The sequence below is a fragment of the Armigeres subalbatus genome, chromosome 1, assembly GCF_024139115.2.
Source record: "Armigeres subalbatus isolate Guangzhou_Male chromosome 1, GZ_Asu_2, whole genome shotgun sequence".
NCBI classification, from domain to species: Eukaryota; Metazoa; Arthropoda; class Insecta; order Diptera; family Culicidae; genus Armigeres; species Armigeres subalbatus.
The window spans coordinates 148,987,773-149,013,239 of NC_085139.1; the positions used below are offsets into that span (position 1 = coordinate 148,987,773).

Here is a 25,467-nt window from a genome sequence, read left to right on the forward strand (position 1 = left end):
CACGTAACATTCAAGTAATAGGAGTTAAAGTGCGAAGGTAGCAAACACATAGATAATTACGAACAAACTCCATAGCTACTGATCTCTGAATTCTTTCCATTCAATGATCCATGATTAGAACATGAAGTGAATGATTCCTCGCCGTACAATAGGTTAACAGGATTCCATCACATGACAAGGACGTTGCAGCATCTTCCAGCCACTGATAAGCCGAATTCCGCCACTTTAAATTTGAGCGATCGATTCAATCCACGTTCCAGTTCTGTTTGTGTCGTCGTACTGATCGGGCGGTTGAAAGTGTTTCGTTGCGCCGCGTGGTTAATAGTGCCTTTAGTGAGTGACGAGTTGTGATCAAAGTGCTAATCTTATAATGTGTAATTAAAAATATTGAAATACAAATCAATTATAAATCGAAGCTTAGTGATACCGTTTGAAACAATGCAGCGGACTGTGATAAATAAATCGATCATTGGTCTCCAGACCATGGCCAACAAGCATCGGTCATTGTTGTCCGTGTTGGCCAATCAAGTGAATAGCAACAAACAACTGCTACGTTGTATGGCCACTGTGGAAGAAGTATTTCCTAATAAGCCGGATTTTGCGTCACGCCACATTGGACCCCGGAAAACTGATGTCGTTACCATGCTGAACTCGATCGGATTTAAGGTAATTAAAAGTTCATATGTATTATACACTCGCAATCCTCACTGATAACGCCAGAACAACGTGGAAGCTATCAGTTAACACATGATTCGAATAAATAATAACAAGTGAACGAATCAGAAATAAAGTGAAAGTGGAATTGCTTTTGTTTTTCTTGATTTTTTCTACGTAACTGGTGACGAGATAGATATTTAACCAACTCAAAACGTTCATTTTTTTTTGCAGTCCCTTGATGAGCTCTCCGAGAAAGCTGTACCGGCTGCTATAAAGTTTAACCGTATTTTAAACATTGAAGATCCTTTAAGTAAGTAAAATCCGCACAAATCATGTCATTAAAATATAAAAATAATAAAATGTATACTTTAAATTATTTATGGCTTGATATAATTTAAGGATATTAATTTCAATCCACTAACACATATGTTGAATCAAAGATCGTTCGAAAATACCTCGCTTTCTATCTACTTCTTGAAAAGTTAAAGGCCTGTGCTACCGCCACAGATATAATAGTTCAATATTGATATGAAACCCATAATATCACATAACTTATGTGGTATTGGAACAGTTAAAACAATATTTGAAGTGTAGCATCTAAATAAGAGATTGGTTTGTCATGTGGTGAACACCTATCAACAGTGTCCATTCAAAGTACAATCCTTCACAATTAAAGTATAACAAAATATCAGGATAATTCGACAAAAACTTATGACTGACATCTGACAATACTATGAATCCTGTTCATCCACTGTTTCCTATATTCATTTTAAAATTAGTACCGAATAGTATCACGTTTGAATTGCACTATCTGTCTTATATAACTTTTCAATGGTATGGATCCTCATTTTGGGCATCGTATCCTACATCTGAAAAATTGCGGCCTGACAGCTTAGTATTCATTAAGCATTTCCACAGTTGTTAACTGCGTTGTTCATAAGAAAATTCATCATTTAAGCATTCGTGTTTCATGTGGCTAGCACGAATAATCCACGCAGAAGTCGAGGAAATTTCCCACCCGATTTTTTTTAACATGATCTGCTATGTGAGAGCATATATTTTCGCAGCGTTAAGAAAGGCCCGAATATTATGTTTCCATGTGCCCATTATAAATGCAATAAAATGCAGAAAGTGGTCATTCGCTTACAACTCTGTGAAAAACAGGAACGTCCACGATAAGGAATATTGGCCGACAATAGACAAAAAGACAATATCAAAATGAAACATAAAAATCAAGTGGAATAAAAATCAAGTATGATGCTTTTATTTTGAAGATCTGATCACAATCACGAAGTACATTCCACGTCAAGTTGAAATCGAACAAAATATTTATCTATAGGTACATATATAAAAATAAGTTGACATTTCCTTTGAGGCAATATAACTCAAGAACGAATATACCGATTTGCAAGATTTCGTCACTAATCGATCCGCCTTAAGATAAGCCGGAACAAAAACAACCCGAAAAAGATCGTGCAGGTTCGACTAGTCTTCAATAAAGTTTCTGGGCTCAATTCAACCACATCCATTAACATACAAAAGTACATAAAGTAGGATTTGTTATTTTAAAAAATAGCTAGAAGCGGCTTCTGAATGCATTTAACTGTATGATTTTAATATGCAATAGCAGCTAACATATTCTTGACCATGACTTAGGAATTTGCAGTTAATATCCTAGTGAGAGATGTATTACCACCATAGAAGCGAAGGACATCACGACAATCCCCGATAGTGAAAAAAGTTGCCTTATTACCTAACAAAACTGTATGCATCTCCTGAATACTTATATAAATGGACATTATGTTCGAAACACATCTTGTTTTATTTTCGTAACTCAACATTTGAAATGTTATTTAGGGTCTGCCTCATTTGGAGAATTAAACTTTTTCAGTTTAACCCTTTCCCACCCACGACTTTTTTTAAAAGATTTCAATAGGAAGGAATCAACTTTGAAAAAAATGCTAGAACAAAAGTTATTTGGCATAGCCAAAATTAGTGGAAAACGAAAAACAAAGTTTTTGATTGTAAATCAATAGCTAATTTATTGTTTTCAATAGTTTCACTATTTGTACTCAAAATTGACTGCAATAATGGAACCATAAAGATGTGTCAAATATTCCTTTTTATTGTTGAAACAATTCGATGAAGGTGCAGGTATATATACCAAAATTGTTCTGAAAAGATTTTCTGTCAATTTTACGATGATGGTAATTTATTTCCATTAGTGTACGAATTTGTATCATGCATGGCAATTATAGAAATAATCGTTGTCGTCAGAATTGTTTCTCAAGGCTCCTGATGTTCTCAATAACATAAGGGCAGCACCGTATCGTACGCCGTTACACTTTGCAAAAAAGCACATTTTTATCAGTTAAGGAGCCAAGTTTTCGTCGCTTTGTTGACTACAAAGTCCAAAGGTTATCTAAGAGATTTTTGCGCTGTCTAAAGCCATCAAATAATATTCCGGGCTCTCTGTGACTTCCGGAACCGTTCCATTTTTGGCCCTTATTATGGTGAACGAGGGACTTCTAGAATCTTAATATATTACAACAGTGATGACAATTTACTCTGAAATTCTTTAGTTTGAAATTTTTCAAATAAAATGGAAAATTAGATAAGCACTGAGGCATAAAGGGCTGCGAAATGGTGAGTTGACATCCGGGAAGGGGCGCCTAACATAGCTCTGGTCCTCACAAGTTCCAATACTCACGCTTCCACGGGTCTTCCGATGACAATTGACCGCCAGCTAAGGGTTGCGTACTTAGCTGGTAGTGCAGCCTGGGCACTGTTGTCCTTCTGACATCAGCTAGAGTGAGAGGGTGCGTACTGTGGGGTCTGCCTAGGATGTGGTGGGGTTCGACAGTGGGCTCTGTTGAACTTCTATAAAAAGCTGCATGTGTCCCCAAGCAGGCCCTATCAAAGCGACCGTGTGCCGCTCAAAGCGCACTAGCCTAGTCCTGGTGTTGGGTGGGACTTTAAACAAATTTGACCCGACTGATCGAGCGTCTGTCCACCAAGGAGGTGCAGCTCCAACAGCGTCTGTTCTGGCATCCAGCGGCTGAGTATGAAATGCTATTCCCCGGAAGCTATACCTAAGATGGCAGCCCCATCCCGGTGGATAGGGAACCTTGGGCCAACAACCTACTGTTCCCGAAACATCAATTTGTTCGAGAATCCGATAATGAAAGAATACGGACTGATTTTACGGCGACGACTCTTAGCGCGAAACAACGGACACGAATAGGAACATGGAACGTTTTAACCCTAGCCCAGCAGGGTAAATTGGCACAACTTGCCAATGAGGCACGCCGCATGAAGCTTGAGATCCTGGGACTGAGTGAAGTCCGTTGGCCAAACTTTGGAGAACACAGAACGCAGTCGGGACAAGTTCTGCTATACTCTGGTTTACGAGGTGCTCCCGCTTCCCGGCATCGCGGAGTTCACTTCCTACTACGGTCTCAGCCTCACTCTGCGCTAATGAAGTGGAAAACCTATAAGTGAAAGGATAATCGTTGCCAGATTTAGAACACGGGTCCGAAACCTTACTATAATCCAATGTTATGCGCCAACCGATGCTGCCGATCTGCAAGACAAAGAGAACTTCTACAGTCAACTCAATGCCGTCGTAGATAGAATTCCGAAGGGTGATATCAAGATCTGTTTGGGCGACTTCAATGCGAAGATCGGATCCGACAACTCGAACCATGAGCGCATTATGGGACGCCATGGTCTCGTAGAAATGAGCGAAAACGGAGAGCTGTTCGCAGAATTTTGTGGTAATAACGACATGGTGATCGGGGGATCGCTCTTCCCTCATCGACCGGTTCACAAGGTCACGTGGGTCTCCCGAGGCGGCTTTACAGAAAATCAAATCGACCACATCTGCATCAGCCGAAAATGGAAACGGAGCATTCTTGATGTACGGAATAAACGTAGTGCCGATATCGCGTCTGATCATCACCTCCTCATCGGCGAAATACGCCTGCGCATTGCGCGGATTCGTCGGCAGGAGGAAAGAGTTGGACGACGATTCAACACACGTCGACTGGAAGATGCCACGGTGAAACGGTCCTTCGTTGAAGAACTGGAGACGCGTGCTGCAGATATTCCGGAAGGTGGCAGCGTGGAAGACCAATGGACCGCCATCAAGAATGCCTTCATCGCCACCAGCGAGAACAATCTGGGCGAACTACGCACCCAGAGAAAACAATGGATCACCGATGAGACCTGGAGGAAGATAGAGGAGCGAAGAGAAGCCAAAGCCGCGATAGAGCGATCGAAAACCAGAGGAGCCAAAGTCTTAGCCCGTCAACGATACACGGCTCTTGAGAAGGAAGTAAAACGCTCATGTCGACGGGACAAGCGAGCGTGGGCAGACTCTCTGTAGAGATGGGCAAAACAGCTCATTGCAGTGAGCGGATCTGATCCGTTCAGCTCATTGAAAAGAGTCAGCTCCTTGGATCAGCTCTTCAGTTCTTTAATGCTACATATAATAAAACATAATTGTTAATATTATTATTTTAATTATTGTTTAAAAATTTGAAAATTTATGTCATTCATTAATTTATTCATTCATTCATCATTCATCTATTTACCTTTCTTTGACATTTAAAAATGTTTAGCTACAGGTAAGGTAATAATTTCTATTGAAAAACCGACAATTTTAAACTAATAACATTTATTACGCTTTTTTCTGACCGTCTAGTTTTGAAGTCTAGGAGAACCATAACATTTATGTCTATACAAAAACTAACTCTACATTATTTCCTATTCATAATTCTAAGTTGCATTTTATTGATAACGTTTCTCAAATCGTTTATTTAAATAATTCAGTCCCTAGTCTCTGATATGTATATGAACCATATCACGTGTCATAAGTTTTCTCTTCATACTGGGTGCAGTAAATCAATGCCTTGTTTGCGCGCGCTTCTAACCCTTCTAACCATGCGTAGTTGACATTTTCATACAAGCGAGCACATTCATCTATATTGGTTCCCGAAATGCGAGAGAAATAAAAACAAGAGAGTAAAAAAATACAGAGCACGGTGCTACAAACAAACCGAGTGCACATGTAGCACTATGCGGGCGGGAAAACCCGTCGCAAGCAAAAGATCCGCTCCGTGCAAGACACAGCACCCAGCTCGGTTCGTTTGAACCACACGGTTCGCTCGCTAGAATCGGTCGCGACTGATCCGGATCGAGATCCGTGTCGCACGGATCTGAGCTAGTGGCGCAGCTCTCGCTTCCATGTCACAGCAATTTCGAGCTGGACGACGACATGAGCGGAACTGAGAGTTGTTCGGATCTTCGGATACTTTGCTTAGTACGGTTCGTTCGCTACCGCACTACTAGGTATCTTTTGTGTGTCCGTTCGTAGCGCCGAGTATGTGGGTATGGGTTAAGAAAGAAATAGGCGGCAAGCTAGATTATTTTTGCTTGTGTGTTTCTTATTCCTCTCTGCAGCAGAAATGATTTCTGTTGCTTGGCTAGATGTTGCTGTCGCTTGGCTTTATGGTGCTTGAGGTGCAAATAATAAACGATCAGCACGTGCGCGGTACTGGATTGGAATGCTCATACAAGCTCGCTTGTGTTGTGTACCGCGAGCGTGGTATTTTCGTTTGTGCTGTACAAAATACAACAGCGCGCGTACTCGAGTGCGTACGCTCGAGGGAGTTTCTCTAGGCGCGTGTTTGACAATGATTTCATCAATTTAAAGTGAGCTGCTGAGCTGGGCTTCTTTAAAAAAGATCCATGGCTCATCAGCTCAATGTAAGGAAGCGAATCTTTGGAACAGCTCCTGAGCGGAGCGCCCACCTCTAACTCTCTGGCCGACGAAGGAGAGAGAGCCGCCGCAACCGGGGACATTCGCCTCCTCTACGATATCTCACGACGCTTAAGCGGGGCGAAGATGAATGCAACGATGCCTATGAAAGACGCGAATGATCAGTTATTGACCGACCCAACTGACCAGCTGAAACGCTGGTTCGAGCACTTCGAACAACTTTTTCAAGTGCCAACCAGGCCATCACCACCTCGGCATGATCTGCCTAGGATCCGACGTATAACACGTGTCAATACCGAAGCTCTATCACTGCTAGAGATTCAAACAGCCATCCAAAGCATGAAATCGAATAAAGCCCCAGGGGTCGACCGCATATCAGCCGAGATGCTCACAGCTGACCCCATGGCATCCGCTCAACTACTGCATCATTTATTTCGTAATATCTGAATCTGGGGCACCGCAACTTTCCCGGTCGACTGGATGCAAGGTATCTTAGTGAAGGTGTCCAGGTCACCCTGACTGTATGCGATAACTGGTGAGGCATTATGTTGCTGTGTACCGTTCTCAAAGTTCTGTGCAAAATTATCCTAGTCCGGATTCAGGAGAAGATCGATGCGACTCTCCGGCGGCAGCAAGCCGGATTCCGTGCCGGAAGATCCTGTGTGGACCATATTGTCACGCTCCGCATCATTTTGGAGCAGGTCAACGAATTCCAGGAGTCCCTTTACTTGGGGGCGCCCTGAGACGCAAGGGGGTTCCTGAGAAAATCATCGGCCTCATCGAGGCACAGTACGAGGCCTTTTCGTGTAGAGTGCTGCACAATGGGGTCCTGTCCGACCCTATCCGGGTCGTAGCTGGTGTGAGGCAAGGATGTATTCTATCACCGTTACTGTTCCTCATCGTAATCGATGAGATTCTGGTAGATGCGATTGACCGTGAACCAAATCGCGGGCTGTTATGGCAGCCTATAACCATGGAGCACCAAAACGACTTCGAATTGGCGGATGACGTTGCACTACTCGCGCAACGGCGCTCTGATATGCAGAGTAAGCTCAACGACCTTGCCGATCGGAGGAGCTCCTCGGCAGGTTTAGTCATCAACGTCAACAAAACCAAATCGTTGGATGTAAACACGGTGACTCCTTCCAGTTTCACAGTAGCCGGGCAACCAGTGGAGAATGTTGAAAGCTTCCAATTTCTTGGTAGCCAAATGGCGTCAGACGGCGGTACCAAGATCGACATAGGCGCACGGATCAAGAAAGCAAGGGCTGCCTTTGCGAGTTTAAGAAATATCTGGAAAAACAGGCAGATAAGTGAACGCACCAAAATACGAATTTTCAACTCTAACGTGAAATCTGTGCTGTTATACGCTAGCGAAACATGGTGTGTATCAGTGGAGAACACTCAACGGCTGCAGGTGTTCATTAATAGATGCCTGCGGTATATAATTCGGGCCTGGTGGCCTCACAACTGGATCTCAAATAACGAGCTCCATCGTCGTTGTCACCAGAGGCCGATAACAGCATAAATTTAGGATCGGCAATGGGGGTGGGTCGGCCACATTCTACGGAAACGAAATCTGTAAGCAAGCATTAGACTGGAACCCAGCGGGACATCGCAGCAGAGGCAGACCCAGAGGCTCATGGCGGCGAAGCCTCAATAAAGAAATAAAAGAAGTCGACCGAAATCTAACCTGGCAACAGGTTAAAGCGATAGCCGGGCATCGCTCAGGATGGAGATCTTTCAAGTCGGCCCTTTGCACCACCGGAGGTGTACAGGATCCATAAGTAAGTAAAAAAAACTGAGGCATAAAAAAGTTAAGAAGCTTGAAACGAGCCTGATGATAGTTTTGCTAAATAGAGGTGCATTGAAAGATCTCGACTCGGTAATTAAATTAATGGATTGGAGAAGAACGTCCATAAAAACTATTCGTATTCATTATGGATTTTTCCTTTAATATTAAAATAAGCTTCTTCAATCTCAACCCTTCAATGTTGCTGCTTTCAAGTACGATTCTGATGTAAAATATTGCACATTTTAATGTCCTTAGTAAGAGTCGCCCATTAAAGGATTCTTCAAGGACGCTATAAATCCACACAGAACGATTATACGGCTTTTAGGGTACTGAAAGCTTGCGCATATTGTATATCCATTGTTTCTCAAAAATCAAATGGTATTAAATTTGAATTTCAACATGTTCGACATGTTCAACTTTCTTTTCGTTCAAGTTGAACGAAGGTGTTTAAACGCTCAATTCGCGTTTGATTCAGACGGCTTGCTCAATTTACTTTGCCTTGTCTAAACTTAAAATTAGGAAGGCACAACTTACCGTGCTATTTTTCCTATATTTCGTTTCTTTCTAATTTATCGCTTCGCGTTTTTGAAGATGTAAATTTCGTTTTTTTAGTACCTAGATGAATTATGCTGTTGAATAAAGTTCCTGTATATAGCTGAATCTAGCAGGCGTTAACGTATATGCGCAAATAGCCAGCAAAAGTTAATCACAAGGGAAGTGTACGGCGAAAGATATCTAACGAGGGTTTTATCAAACGTAGGAATTTTTCACGAAAAGCTATTTGATACCAATTATGTAGAAGGGTGTTCGCCACTGCGCTTACCAAATATTTTTTCGAATAAGGTGCTTAATATCGAGAAATCGAATCTTAGATGCTAAATTAATGATTTCGAAGTGATAAATTATATTTAATTCATTGATAATAATGGCACCTGTCTCCCTAAAGTGCTATTATTGACTTTCCAAATGTGATTTCTTATCATCTTTATTGCTGCACAAGGAATGCACTCGTTAGTTAAATTACTCTGGGTTTTCAATACAGTTTTAGATAATGTTCATCAGGAATATTTATGAAATTCATAAACATGTTGAAGTTCACTTGTCATAAGACGAGTTTGTACAATCCCCTTCAATTCCACCACTTAATTGTATCTTGACAAATACGTATTTCGACCTCAACAGTAAGGCCGTCTTCAGTGTCTCGTACTTGACTCGACAGTCACTCGACTTTAAGTCGAGTCAAGTACGAGACACTGAAGACGGCCTTACTGTTGAGGTCGAAATACGTATCTGTCAAGATACAATTAAGTGGTGGAATTGAAGGGGATTGCACAAACTCGTCTTATGACAAGTGAAGACATTCCACTAAAAAGCTCAAAATAAATGTCTTAATGTTGAAGTTGCTTCCATGAAAAGTGCCTCCAATCCCGGATACAATAATTCTCGGCAGAAAATCTACATTTTCATTTAACTGACGATATTGAACAAAATGTATTCTTTTTTGTTGGTTTTATTAGTTGCACAAAATAATTAAAATCGCTGTTCGAAAATTCAAAGTCATTTAATCTAGTCAAGCGGAAGGAGGCAATATGCTCAAGCTATGCAAATTTATTATCTTATTTTATTCGATTTTATTTTGAGAAGCAGGAAAAGCCCTTCTGAGCTGGACATTAGACTGGCTCAGCTCAGAAATTGTTTAATAACATGCCAACTGCCCTTTTTGCAATTCTGAGCTCAATCGAGCAATCAGAACCGATTTCCAGATCGAATGTGTGCCGGAGGTGTATTTTCCTATATATTTTGGCTGAAATCCCCGTACAAACTACAAATCAAATGCCCCAGCTTATGCAACAAGCGATTGAGCTGAAATTATTAAGATTGATTTTCTCACCAAGAGACACAATCCTGGGGGATGCCCCGTGGAATTCAACAACTTTTTGTTTCCCGGGCCAGTCTACTGGGCGTACAATGGACTCTCTTAAATAGGAATAAACAAATAAGGTGTAGATGATTTAGTTGAAATCGATCCATGCGTTAAAAAGTTATAATGAATAGTCTTCCCCTTTTCCCAATGACTCTCTCATACCCGTAGATGTTATACTGAATTGTTCATTTTCTAAATAGTCACCGTACCTCTTTTTCCAGGGACTCTCCTACCAATATGCTGTAAAGCTTATTTGTTTATTTTTTTATGTTATAAAGTGTTTAGTGTTTACGGTATTTAGAGTAAAATCAGCAGTGATTCAAATCGTTCGGGGCTGTCAGTTTGAATATGAATCTGAGACATTAATTTTCCCAGCAGCTGTTCTAGATTCAGTTTTTATACCAGTCAACTGTCAAAAAAATAAAACTGGTATAACGCTCCGCTCTAGAATGAAACTGAATTACTCCTGATTCCACCCTTAACCAGGAGTGATTCAGTTTCATTCCAAATTTTCGACCACTATTCTAGTTTGAATCTGGAGCCAAATAGAACAAACTCGCTGGTTTCCCCAGCAGTGTTCTATTCATGTTTTTCAAATTTTCAATTAAATGAAATCATCATGTTGGCGCCAAGAAAGGCGCCGTAATTGCAAAGTGGGTTGATCCGTAGATAAAATGACGCATTCATACACCAAAACAATTGGAAAATATTTGAATATCGTGATTCAATTGTGGTTCAAATATGCAGAAATTAGAACTGGTTTTCCCAGCAGCGTTTTTTTTTTCAAATTTTCAATTAAATCTCGCTTAACTTTTCAAAAGGACCTAAGTAACATTTTTTTCATGAATTAATTTGAATAGCGCAATCAACAGAACAACGTGAAAGCTATTGATTGCAGTATTCAAATTAATTCATGAATAAAATGTTACTTAGGTCCTTTTGAAAAGTTAAGCGAGAAATGAAATCATTATATTGCTGCCAAGAAAGGCGCCTTAATTGCATAGTGGATTGATCGATAAAATGGCGCATCCATACACCAACACGATTGAAAAATATTTGATTCTCGCGATTCATTCGTGGTTCAAATCTGCAGAAGCGTTATACCAGTTTTATTTTTTGACTGGTATAAAAAATGAATATGGAACAACTGCTGGGAAAATTAATGTTTCAGATATTCAAACTGGCACGGCAAATGCTGGGTAAAGCGTACCATTGATACTTCACGTACCTGAAGGAATAAAATAGACCCCATCTCGCGGTCCTTAGCCTCTTACCCAGCAACTCCTATCCCTACCTCTCCGCGGTGCTGGCCGGGACACGAGCAACCTTAGGGAAGATCGGGTAACCAACCCCGGTGGGAACTATGGTCGTATGCTGACAGGGAAGGGGGGGTTTGCTCCTCTTCGGAGGTGCAAATCTTATTGAGCGTCTGTTCTCCATGTCAGGATCGGCTCACAACAGCGTCTGTTCTCCATGTTAGGGGCGGCTGATCATCGTCCGAGTGCCAGCGAGGGACTCTAAGTGAAACTGTGCACCATGGTCCACCGGGAATAAGGAGGAATGGTCCTCCGGAAATTTAAGGGGTTTGGTGTCAGGCCCTGCAAGCCAGCCTTTAAAAAACATAAGCAACGAATAATCAACAAGAGAGTACGGACCGGAACCATCGGCGAAGACCACTGCAACGAAAAGGGACTAGCGATTGGAAACTCGGTTCGTGGAACTGCAAATCTCTCAACTTCATCGGGAGCACACGCATACTCGCCGATGTGCTCAAGGACCGTGGATTCGGCATCGTAGCGCTGCAGGAGGTTTGTTGGAAGGGATCAATGGTGCGAACGTTTAGAAGTAATCATACCATCTACCAGAGCTGCGGCAACACACACGAGCTGGGAACAGCTTTCATAGTGATGGGCGATATGCAAAGGCGCGTGATCGGGTGGTGGCCGATCAATGAAAGAATGTGCAGGTTGAGGATCAAAGGCCGGTTCTTCAACTTCAGCATAATCAACGTCCATAGCCCACACTCCGGAAGCACTGATGATGATAAGGACGCATTCTACGCGCAGCTGGAACGTGAGTACGACAGCTGCCCAAGCCACGACGTCAAGATCATCATAGGAGATTTGAACGCTCAGGTTGGCCAAGAGGAGGAGTTTAGACCGACTATTGGAAAGTTCAGCGCTCACCGGCTGACGAACGAAAACGGCCTACGACTAATTGATTTCGCCGCCTCCAAGAATATGGCCATTCGTAGCACCTACTTCCAACACAGCCTCCCGTATCGGTACACCTGGAGATCACCACTGCAGACAGAATCACAAATCAACCACGTTCTGATTGATGGACGGCACTTCTCCGACATTATCGACGTCAGGACATATCGTGGCGCTAACATCGACTCGGACCACTATCTGGTGATGGTTAAACTGCGCCCAAAACTATCCGTCATCAACAATGTTCGGTACCGACGACCGCCGCGGTACGACCTAGAGCGACTGAAGCAACCTGATGTCGCCACTGCATACGCGCAGCATCTCGAGGCAGCGTTGCTGGAAGAGGGTGAGCTCGATGGGGCCCCTCTTGAGGACTGCTGGAATACATTAAAAGCAGCAATTAACGATCCAGCGAAGAATAGCGTCGGGTATGTGAGACGAAGTCGACGGAACGATTGGTTCGACGAAGAGTGCAGACAGAATCTTGAGGAGAAGGACGCAGCGCGGGCGGTCGCACTGCAGCAAGGTAGAACGGCAGAACGTGGAACGTTATAGACGGAAGCGGAGACAGCAGACCCGCCTTTTCAGGAGAATAAATGCCGCCTGGAAGAAGCGGAGTGCGAAGAGATGGAACAACTGTGCCGTTCTCAAGATACACGCAAGTTCTATCAGAAGCTCAACGCATCCCGCAAAGGCTTCGTGCCGCGAGCCGAAATGTGCCGGGATAAGGATGGGAGCATCTTGACGGACGAACGTGTGGTGATCGAAAGGTGGAAGCAGCACTACGAGGAACATCTGAATGGCGCTGAGAGTACAGGCAGTGAAAGTAAAGGCAGTGGAGGAGATGACTACGTCAGTTCAGCGGACGATGGAAGCCAACCATCCCCTACCTTGAGGGAAGTTAAGGATGCCATTCAACAGCTAAAGACCAATAAAGCAGCTGGTAAGGACGGTATCGGAGCTGAGCTCATCAAGATGGGCCCGGAAAAGCTGGCCACTTGCCTGCACAAACTGATAGTCAGAATCTGGGAAACCGAACAGCTACCGGAGGAGTGGAAGGAAGGGGTTATATGCCCCATCTGCAAGAAAGACGACAAACTGGAGTGTGAGAACTTTCGAGCGATCACCATCCTTAATGCCGCCTACAAAGTGATATCCCAGATCATCTTCCGTCGTCTGTCACCATTAGTGAACGAGTTCGTGGGAAGTTATCAAGCCGGCTTCGTTGACGGCCGCTCGACAACGGACCAGATCTTTACTGTACGGCAAATCCTTCCAAAATGCCGTGAATACCAGGTCCCAACGCACCATCTGTTCGTTGATTTCAAGGCGGCATACGACAGTATAGACCGCGTAGAGCTATGGAAAATTATGGACGAGAACGAAGCTTACCAGACTGATCAAAGCAACGGTGGATGGTGTGCAAAACTGTGTGAAGATTTCGGGCGAACACTCCAGTTCGTTCGAATCGCGCCGAGGGACTAAGACAAGGTGATGGACTTTCGTGTCTGTTGTTCAACATTGCGCTAGAAGGTGTCATGCGGAGAGCCGGGTGTAACAGCCGAGGGTACGATTTTCAACAGATCCAGTCAATTTATTTGCTTCGCGGATGACATGGACAATGTCGGCCGAACATTTGCAAAGGTGGCAGAACTGTACACCCGCCTGAAACGTGAAGCAACAAAAGTTGGACTGGTGGTGAATGCGTCAAAGACAAAGTACATGCTTGTGGGCGGAACCGAGCGCGACAGGGCCCGCCTGGGAAGCAGTGTTACGATAGACGGGGATACCTTCGAGGTGGTCGAGGAATTCGTCTACCTCGGATCCTTGCTAACGGCTGACAACAACGTTAGTCGTGAAATACGAAGGCGCAATATTTGTGGAAGTCGGGCCTACTACGGGCTCCAGAAGAAACTGCGGTCGAAATAGGTTCGCCACCGCACCAAATGTGTCATGTACAAGACGTTAATAAGACCGGTAGTCCTCTACGGACATGAAACATGGACAATGCTCGAGGAGGACTTGCAAGCACTCGGAGTATTCGAGAGACGGGTGCTTAGGACCATCTTTGGCGGTGTGCAAGAAGACGGTGTGTGGCGGCGAAGAATGAACCATGAGCTCGCCCAACTCTACCCAGTATCCAGAAGGTAGCTAAAGCCGGAAGGGTACGATGGGCAGGACATGTTGCAAGAATGCCGGACAGCAACCCTGCAAAGATGGTGTTCGCTTCCGATCCGGCAGGTACGAGACGGCGTGGAGTGCAGCGAGCGAGATGGGCAGACCAGGTGCAGAACGACTTGGCGAGCGTGGGGCGTATCCGAGGATGGAGAGATGCGGCCTCGAACCGTGCATTGTGGCGTCAAATTGTTGATTCAGTGTTATCTGTTTAGATGTTAACTAAATAAATGAATGAATTCAAACTGACAGCCCCGAACGATTTGAATCACTGCTGATTTTACTCTTATGCAACGTACACACCAGTCAAGCAGTTTGACGAACATTGACTCCACCCCCAAGAAAACGCTTCGGTTGCTGCTTTGTTTGAACGTGTGTGAAGTTGTTTGAACAACCATTTGACAGTTGGCGCCTCGGTTGGAAAAAATTAAAACGGTTTGATTTTGGTTTGAGTTATTGGGGTTGGAGTCAAGGTTCGCCGTACATGTTTGAGCATTTGTAGTAAAATTGCACAAACCCCCATATATTTCTTGATGGTTGGTGCTCAAGTTGGCGCTTCGGTCGTTCGTGTGTGATATTGTTGGTCGAATAAATTGATTGTTCGTGCCGCTGTTGGCAAAACTTGATGGATGTTTGAATAAACGAGAGGTGGAGTCAATGTTGGTCAAACTGCTCGACCGTGTGTACGTTCCATTAAGCATAGGATCAAAAGTATGTGTTCCAAATTCGGTTGAAATCGATGAAGGGCGTTTAGAAGTAATACTGAATGAATTACCAACAGTGGCTTGTTTCCTGTGCTTGTTGAGTTTACCGCCAGAAATTTGTATGCGGATTTTCTTGAAAATTGGAACTTTTTTGCAAAACTATTTTTTTTTTGCCAGTTATGCAGGGAGTTGTGCGCTACTACTTCTTCATTGGCATTGCATCCTCCACTGGGACATTTCCGCCTCGCAGCTTAGTGTTCATTAAGCACTTCCACAGTTATTAACTGCGAGGTTTCTACGCCAAGTTACCATTTTTGTATTAGTATATCATGAGACTAACACGATGATACTTTTATGCCAAGGGAAGTCGAGGCAATTTCCAAACCGAAAATTTCCTAGACCTGCACCAGGAATCGAACCCAGCTACCATCACCATCATCAGACCATGCTTGCTTTGTAACCGCGTATCTTACCGCACGACTAAGGAGGGCCCCAGTTGTGCGCTACTACGCCTCCCAAATACTTTTTTTGATAAAGGTGTTTATTTCCGAGAAATTCAACCTTAGATGCCTTTCGCCAGTCTGATTTAAAAAGAAATAACTCCTAGTGTGCCGCTGTGATCACGCGGATATACATACAATGATACAAATTACGAATTTCACAGTGCCAACAGTGGTTATTTTCTAATCTTTGATTTTCCATGTTACAAAACCATAATGATTATCTACGAATAACTGTGTGACCCGTTGAGAGAAAAACATATTCATGCACAGAATTCACAATTCGCAAAACCATAATGATAATCTATTGCGTCTAAGTAAGAAAATGCAACGAGCTATCGCTCTGAACATTATATTCCGTGCAAACATCTTTACAGCTTATTTATTTTTTTCTTATCTTTAATTTGTACATACTCCTATCAACTTTCATTGCGGGGGGTAACCGAATCTGTACAATTTATTTTGAGTCAAAGTGCAATAGTAGTACACTACACTGTAAACATATCAAGTCAAGCAATCAATGCGTCACCCATCATTCGTCTGTTGCCCTGTTTTGGTGTATATACATTCATGAATTGATTACGCTGATAGTTACGGGCCGTCGCTTCGAAAACACTATTTATGATTTAGTCCACCTAGAGATGGTACTGTTCCTCTCGTACTTCGTAAAGGGTGCCCCACATTGAATTGCATCCCAAAAAAAAAATGCTGTGGAATATTACCTAGTTGGCCGGTCATTTTCATGTGTACACGCACTTTGAAGAGCAAATATGAAGTATTGCTTGCAGTTTTTAAACTGGAAGTGCCTCAGGATGTTGAGTTTTGCCAAACATTGTTGATCTGTGTCGAAGAAATCAAAAGATTCGGTGCCAATTTGTAAGAAAACATTTTGTTGTTGTTTTCTCGGAATTGTGAAAAATGATATATGCAATTTCTTAAACAAATGATTCAATTCACTTTTGACTCAGTAACTCCAATACCAAAATACGACTCCCCTCTTTATTTACTAAAACACTTTTTCAATCATTATTGATTTATTGGCATTTATCGGTGAGTACAACATCTAAAGCTCAAAGTAAGAGGGAGCGCAACAATGAAGAACAGTATGGATAGGTGTCACAAGCGAGCGACGAGTATGAAGCGAACAGAAATTGAAATTTTAGTAGAGGGCCAGTTGTGAGAACAGCATTGTTGAAATCGCTGTTATTCTGCCTAACGTCCACCCAGGAACGGCTTTGGTAGTAGCATGGTGACTAGTCTTACCAAGACAGGCACTTACCAATTAAAACACTTTTTATAACTAATTGCTATTGTTTACAATTTTTTTCTCGTTTTCAACAATGCTGCATAATATCTTTTGAAGAATGTTATATGCTACCTGCACTCTCAACAGAGGAAGCAGACGCTTCTGTAGACATTCTTTGATTTAGATCTCCCCGGTTACAGCCCCGGTAGCGCAGTCCGTTTTCCATGTGAGTAGATAGCTTGCCAAGTCATGTATTTCCTTAAAGTTTCTGCTTCCTTAGTTCCTACGGAACATCAAACCTATGGGGAAGAACAGTAGCCCCGGAAGTTCGCCTTAACGTAAGTCTCATCATTCATGATGAGACAATGAAGCTCCGACAGCATCTAATTGTACAATTTCCGGGTCCTTATCTTGCCTTTAGTCTCGATTTGGAACCTTCTGCTAAATCGCTGCCACCACACGCTTGTGATCATCCATTCTAAACGCATTTCTTTCTATTCGACGCTTAGAGTTTCGAAGTGACGTTCAGTAACGCGACTCACCGTTGACTGCACGACTCCGAGTTGTTGGAAGAGGTTTCTTGCAAGCTTGCAAGCAGCTTATGCAAAATCAATTTGCGGCGTTGATTTTTGGGTGACATAATTTTATCCATTTTTTGAAAAAATGACGGCAATAAAAACACAGTTCAAACAATACACTTCAAGCAATTTCTATTCAAATTTTTAGGAAAAAATACACAATGGGCAATTTTTGACAGCGATTTTTTCGTGATGGAATTTGATGTGAGACACTCTTTAAAGTCGCTAACCGACGCCATGGCTCATTTGTAGTTATCCATAAAATTAAAAAATTATGATCAAATTGTGTATCTGACAAAAAAAACTTTCGATTCAACCCATTTGCAAAGCCAGAAGAGAATCATTTCCTCCAACAGCTTCCAAAGACAGAACAGCATCGCGATGGGGCGATATGAATTACAATCAGCTTCGGTTTTTATGGGCTTCTAAATGGCTATCACCCTCACTTGTCTCCAATCATTCGGAACAATGTTGCACTTCAGTAACTGATTGAGAAAGCTCAATAAGTACCTCTTCGCGACGTCTGAGAGGTACTTCAGTAAACCTGATTCTATCGTTCAAACGCTTCAAATAGTTTACATTAAAGTCACGTGCGACAAACCTACGATAAAAATGTGCCAATACCCGCGTTTCTTCACTTCAACCAGTTTTTTTTACTCTCGGGACGGATGGGTCATATGTTCCCAGCGTTTCAGGTTGACTGTGTAAAATAACAGAAGAGTGCTAGGTCCCCATTTTCTTCAGCAAAATTGTTCATCAGGATGTTGGCATTACAGGAAACATTTCGGAGGTCAGGTTTGACTATACCCTGAAGACCTAGATATCCAAAACCCTGGGGAGATTTCGCTTTCGAGAAATTCGATAATTCTGAACACTCAATGAAGTTAAGACATGCTGAACATCAAGCCAGTGATCAATTTTCGAATAAGAGATGCTCAAGGTTCTCAAAAACGATCTCGAGTTCAGTATCTTCCAGATCAATCATAACTATTGCAATGTTCTCATCCACCAAGTATCTGCTTCGAATAGCAGATAATTAATCAGTGTGCTATCAAACGTGTTATCGTTCGGAACGGCGAGTCGTCCGTGTAGTAAAAAATCTGCCTCGAATAGCAGATAATTAATCATTGCGCGACCGAACGTGGTTGTCCGCGAAGTGAAAAAATCTGACCCTAAGAACGTGGCAGGTACCATTATAAATTGAAAATATATAACCTCTCGAAACGAGTACATTGAGAATGGATAGCTCACCCTAAACCTCATTCATTTGGTTCTATGTGCAATTTCACAAGTTCTTGTAAATCACGGAGTAGCAACTATTAATTGTACGGTCATATTGTTCATGCCCATGTCTATCAACTTATAAAAGTATTGAGTGAAATCCTTTTGGCTTAATGTGCTGGGATGTTAAGCGATGCATGAATACATCATTCAGAACTTGGTTGATCGTGTAGATCGTATGTTGTGAACTCCAGGACATTTTGAAGAACCATAATGGTATGTAGTGGCTTATGAAAGAAATGAGTAAAATCCTATGGAGCCGGCACCGGCCGGCGTTGTGCTTGAAGAGTGCTCTTAAGAATTAACTGGAATAAAAAATCGTACTCTTCCTGCGGGGATAGTGCTTCTATCGACTGTACGCCATCGATGATGGCCACTGCAAGTTTTACCAAATCGATGTGCTTCATGAGGTCATGTGATAGGTCGAAAGAAGGAGATTTATTATGTCCATTGGAAATCAAAATTTCGATCAGCAAATAGTCGCTACCATGGGAATATTTTTCTGTATTCAAAATGGAAATATTAATGTTCTCGAGTTATGATTTGTCAAAGTTGGTGGTGTCGGGAAAAAACTAAAAATGTCCACAATCTTGTACAATCGATGTGACACATTGTATTCATTTCAAAGCCTAATACCAAAAACGAATGGTAACCTAGAAGAAAATTTGATCGTCAAAAATTGATGTGATATTAATCTTAAACAGCTTGATACATCTTCTAATTATGTTTTTTTTTTTATTTCAGATGAACATGAACTGATCGATCGCATTCGAGCCATAGCAAGTAAAAACGAAGTATGGAGGTCCTATATCGGTATGGGTTATTACAACTGCCTTGTTCCCCATCCAATACTTCGAAATATTTTTGAAAATCCCGGATGGACCACCCAGTATACCCCATACCAGCCAGAGATCAGTCAAGGTCGACTAGAATCTCTACTGAATTTTCAAACCTTGGTAACTGAGCTCACGGGTCTGGAGATTGCCAACGCCTCGCTACTAGACGAAGGAACAGCTGCAGCCGAAGCGATGAGCCTGTGCCATCGCTTCAACAAACGCAAGAAGATTTTTATCTCTAGGAAATTGCACCCGCAAACCGTCGAGGTCGTAAGAACACGTCTGGAAGCCTTCGGCGTAGAAGTATTGGTTGGATCTGTAAAACACATCGACTTTGCAGATCATGAGATATCAGGCATATTATTACAATACCCTGATACATTCGGGGACGTTCAAGACTTTGAGCAAGTTTCGGCAGATTGCAAGAAGAACGGTACTCTTGTTGCAGTGGCAACGGATCTTTTAGCATTGACTCTTCTCAGATCACCGGCTGAGTTTGGAGCAGATATTGCCATTGGATCTGCGCAACGGTTTGGTGTTCCGCTAGGGTACGGTGGACCACATGCAGCCTTCTTCGCATGTCGTCAGAAGCTGACTAGGCTTATTCCTGGAAGAATGATCGGTGTCACAAGGGACATGGATGGCCAGGATGCATATCGATTGGCCCTACAGACACGAGAACAACACATAAGAAGGGATAAAGCCACTAGCAATATATGTACAGCTCAGGCCCTTTTAGCAAATATGGCAGCTATGTATGCCATCTATCATGGACCGGAAGGATTGAAAAATATTTCTAACCGGATTCACAACTATGCTTTAACACTTAATGCAGGATTAATTAAAGCCGGCCACGAACAAGTAAACAAAGCGTTCTTCGACACATTGCACGTTATACCACATGGAATGAATACGACAGAAGTAAAGGCTAGAGCTGAAGCCAAAAAAATAAATTTGCGCTATTTTAGTGATGACTCAATTGGCGTTTCTATTGACGAAACGGTAAAAACTTCAGATATTGCGGATCTCCTATGGGTGTTCAACTGTCCTGACGTAGAAACTACACTGGCAGATCCGTTAGCGACAGCAATGTCGGTACACAAGACTCAATTTAGACGAACTTCGCCTTTCCTGACCCATCCAATCTTTAACAAGCATCACAGTGAGTCGCGAATGGTGCGTTATATGAAGCAACTCGAGAACAAAGACATTTCGCTCGTACACTCAATGATACCATTAGGATCATGCACAATGAAACTTAATTCTACCACTGAAATGATACCGTGTTCATTCCCGAACTTTACGGAGCTACATCCTTTTGCTCCGATTGAGCAGGCAAAGGGCTACAAACAGATGTTTGATGAGTTGGAGAAAGATCTGTGTGAAATCACGGGGTATGACAAGTTTTCATTCCAGCCAAACAGCGGAGCACAAGGAGAATATGCTGGACTAAGAGCTATTCGAAGCTATCATGAGTCACGAGGGGAGCCTAACAGAAACATTTGTCTAATCCCAATCAGCGCTCATGGAACAAATCCTGCTTCAGCGCAAATGGCCGGTATGCGTGTTGAGGCCATCAAAGTTAACAGTTGCAACGGAACGATCGACACTGTTCACCTGAAGGAAAAAGTCGAGGAACATTCCCAAAATCTGTCTTGCTTAATGATTACTTATCCTTCAACCAATGGAATTTTCGAGGACAACGTTGTGGATGTTTGCGAGCTTGTTCATAAATATGGAGGTCAGGTATATTTGGATGGCGCCAACATGAATGCACAAGTCGGACTGTGTCGCCCCGGGGATTTCGGAAGCGACGTGTCTCATCTGAATCTTCACAAAACATTTTGTATTCCCCATGGAGGTGGTGGTCCCGGGATGGGCCCGATTGGTGTAAAAAGTCATTTGGCGCCATTCCTGCCAAATCACCCGGTGGTAGATCCATTAGCTGGAATAGAGAACAAAAGCTTCGGCGTTGTAAGCGCAGGGCCATACGGAAGTTCCTCTATTCTACCGATTTCATGGTCATATATTAAGGTAAAATTCTGTTTGGAATTAAGGACAATCCTCACTGAATCGAAATTTAAAAGTACTCGCGTTTTCAAGGGCACACCACTCAACACATAAGCAACACATACAACTGTGATTTTTATTATTTCACGCATGCTGCAAAGTAAAAATTTAAAAAAATGATACTTGTACGTAGAGGCCTTGATATCAAGGCCTCTAGTTGTGCGTTGCTTCTGTATTGAGCGGTGTGCCCTTTAACCTTCTGTCTGTGCCCAAGAAAACTTACGTTGTCTGTGCTCAGGGGTCAAATTGACCCCAAATTGAAATTGTTATAACTTTTTTTATTGTTTGGCCAATTTTGGATTTTTGGGACTGTTTCGAAAGATAATTTAACCATCTTTCAGGTCGTGATTAAAGATTGACCATAGATGGGCGGGTACATTGCGGGAGGGGTTTTCGTGAAAAAGGGTACAAAAACAGTAGGGGTATACACTTAACGGCGTAGGTTGCTGCGTATCTGATTATAGAAATGTTTCACACTCAATCACTAGGGACATATTTCAAATCGCCTATGAAACATTTCCATACACAGATACACAGCAACCTACGCCGTTAACTGAATCCCCCTAGTGATTTTTATGCAAGGGGCAAGTAACTCTAAACTTTGCGATAATATTACTGATTGTATCCCAATAGTATTTCGTGATATTTCTAGTATCCACGATTTTCGCCAAACAAACAAACGGTTGCTATTTTGGTTGTTATAGCGTTTGTCAGCTAGTTGATGAAACACAGTGCTCCCCCGTATTGGAAACACCTGATTTCTACCTTCTGCAGATTCTAGACAACTTTCAAACCACATTTTATATTTCTAATGCCATTAAACCAAAACGTGGGGCCTAAAAATTGCTCAAAAAGTAATAGTAATAGAATTAGTTTTTCAGTGATTTTTTTAAGAATTTAAAGGATACTGAAATAATGTGATGCCTAAAACTGGTGGGACTGTATCGGCTGGGTGGCGTTGTGTTTCATACTTTCCCAACCAGGGCTCTTCGATCAATTTACCGTAGATACGACGTAGTTTTTCGCTAGTATTTGTTAGTATTTCTGGATACTGTTGAAAGTTTAGAGTTAGTTGCCCCTTGTTTTTATGCTTATTTTGCTTATTGCTTCATTTTGCTATTATTTTTGCTTCAGTAGTCTAAAATAATGAATTCAAATATACTACCACCTAGCGGCCAAGCTCTAAACTAATCAATGCCTCATGTCAAAGCCTTCCTGCATAACCTTTTTGAAAAAGTGCAGTTCAAAATGGGTGGAATTTTCAAATATAAGCAAAATAAGCATAAAAAATCACTGTTTTGTACCCTTTTTCACGAAAACCCCTCTCCGTGATGTACCCACCTGTAGTCAATCTTTGGTTACGACCTGAAAGATGATTAAATTATCTTTCGAAACAGCCCCAAAAATCCAAAATTGGCGAAACAATAAAAAAGTTATAGCAATTTCAATTTGGAGCCAATTTGACCCCAGAGCACAGATAACATAAGTTTTATGAAAAAAATACACTGTAGCGCATATTTTGAGGATTTTTCAAGCGAATTCGCACCTCGGCGAGTTTTACCAAACTACCAAAAATTAGGAGAATCGGTTGAAAACTAGAAAAACGGCAGCCACTCAAAGTGACCTGGGGTCATATTGACCCCAGATCACAGTCAAAAGGTTAAATCGCGAGTACTTTATCATCCGAGGGAAATTTTAAAATAATACATATTGCAAAATTATGAAAATTATATTTCTTCAGAAAATTTGTTGAGAAAACTGAAGAATAACAAATTAATTGATTTATTTATTTACTCTTTTATTTCTCATCATTATGCAATATACGTTGAATAAAAAATTTGATATTTGTCGTTAAGCTTTCTCACATTAGTGATTAGTATTATTACATCAATTGCATTTACTTCTAGCTTATGGGTGGACGTGGCTTGCGTCGAGCAACCCAAGTTGCCATCCTCAACGCCAACTACATGTCGAAACGATTGGAGAACCATTTCAAAACTCTCTACACAGATCCCAACACTGGTCTCGTGGCTCACGAATTTATTATGGATGTGCGAGATTTCAAGAAAACTGCCAATATTGAAGCCGTGGATATAGCTAAGCGTTTGATGGATTACGGATTCCATGCCCCAACAATGTCGTGGCCCGTAACCGGAACTCTTATGGTGGAGCCTACTGAATCCGAAGATAAGGAAGAATTGGATCGGTTTTGTGAATCTATGATTTCAATTCGCAAGGAAATTGAAGATATCGAAGAGGGTCGTCTGGACATACGGGTTAATCCTCTTAAGATGGCTCCGCATACACAGAAACAGACTATCTCTTCAGATTGGAATCGACCTTATACCAGGGAACAAGGAGCTTTCCCAGCGGTAAGTCATGCCACGGTTCTGCTATACGGAGAAGAATTTCTTTAATAAAGACAAAAAACATATTTTTATTTTTTCACAGCCATTTGTCAAACCAGAAACCAAAGTGTGGCCAACTGTCGGACGCATCGATGACCTCTACGGGGACAAACACCTGGTTTGTACTTGCCCTCCTATGGTTCCAGATTACGAATAATGTTGCTGTGAGTGCTGATGGTGTGAAATAAGCCAAGATATGAGAATTGCGTTGTTTATCAATTCATCATGAAAGCCCAATACTTTGTTTTTTAGAATTGATTTGAGAATTAAAATAAAGAACATATTTAACCAATGTCATTGAAAGAGATTTTTTCTATTATTTTTTGAAAAGAACTTCAAAAATAAAATCGTTTGGCAACGCAATCGAGGCATTGCATGCAATATATATAGGGGTAATGACGGCTTTGGCAGGTTTTGTTCTATTATTGTCAGGGGTTTTTTTATGACTGATTACGCTTAAATTTGGCCCAAACATTCTTTGCATATCAAAGAATATTGTGGCCAAATTTCATAAGATTCGGTCCACAAAAACCCCCTGCCAATAATAGAACAAAACCTGCCAAAGCCGTCTGTTCCACGAATTGTTATTTAATTTGATAACGATTGGTCTTTGCGTTTAAAAGTTATGAAGAAAACGATAAACCAAACCAAAAAGGTTGGTGTCTTGGCTAAATGCGAGAAAGGTTGTTCCACTACTAGGTGATTTGATTTGGTTTTCTTTTATCAAATTGACGTTTGGAACCAATGCTCATTGTTTTTATTTTTTATACTCGAATCAGGTCGTTTACTACAAAAGTGCTAACGCTTTTTCGGGACATCTGGTCATATATGGGGGAGGGTAAAAGTGTTTGGAAAATTACCGCGATAAATCACATGATGGGCGGGGAGTTGACGGTGTGAATATATTTGAGAGTTACTTCTGGATCTTCTCCGGAAAATTCATTAGAATTTAATATTCTTCAGAAAATATTTGGTAAGTCGTTCAGTATCTCCAAAACAATTCAATGAATTATCACGACAAATTCTTCTAAATCCCAAAATCCGAAGGCCATTTTGAATGAGGGAAGATGGTGGCCTGGGTCGCTGCGTTAATACAGATCTTCCAGCTGGTGAGGTACTCTATCAGGACATCCAGGCCTCGTTGGAGTTTTGCCGCTAGCGCTCGGATCACTCTACCTTTATAGTCATCGAGGAAACCGATAAGTTCGATTATTTTGTTCTTGTGCGAGCAAGAGTTCCATTAGTTGACCAGATATACCCTAGTAGCCATTTGCCATTTGGGGCCCTCCTTAGCCTTG

At 42.0% G+C, this 25,467-nt stretch overlaps 1 protein-coding gene across 1 annotated transcript; it reads left to right on the forward strand.

The window, feature by feature from the left end:
• LOC134205235 (glycine dehydrogenase (decarboxylating), mitochondrial) lies at positions 1 to 24,472 on the forward strand. The gene is made up of 5 exons (XM_062680307.1): positions 1 to 666; positions 889 to 967; positions 19,600 to 21,725; positions 23,669 to 24,133; positions 24,213 to 24,472. Exons 1-5 carry the CDS (start codon positions 439 to 441, stop codon positions 24,324 to 24,326), a joined length of 3,012 nt encoding a protein of 1,003 aa, XP_062536291.1. The 5' UTR covers positions 1 to 438; the 3' UTR covers positions 24,327 to 24,472.
• The last annotated feature ends 995 nt before the right edge of the window (positions 24,473 to 25,467 follow it).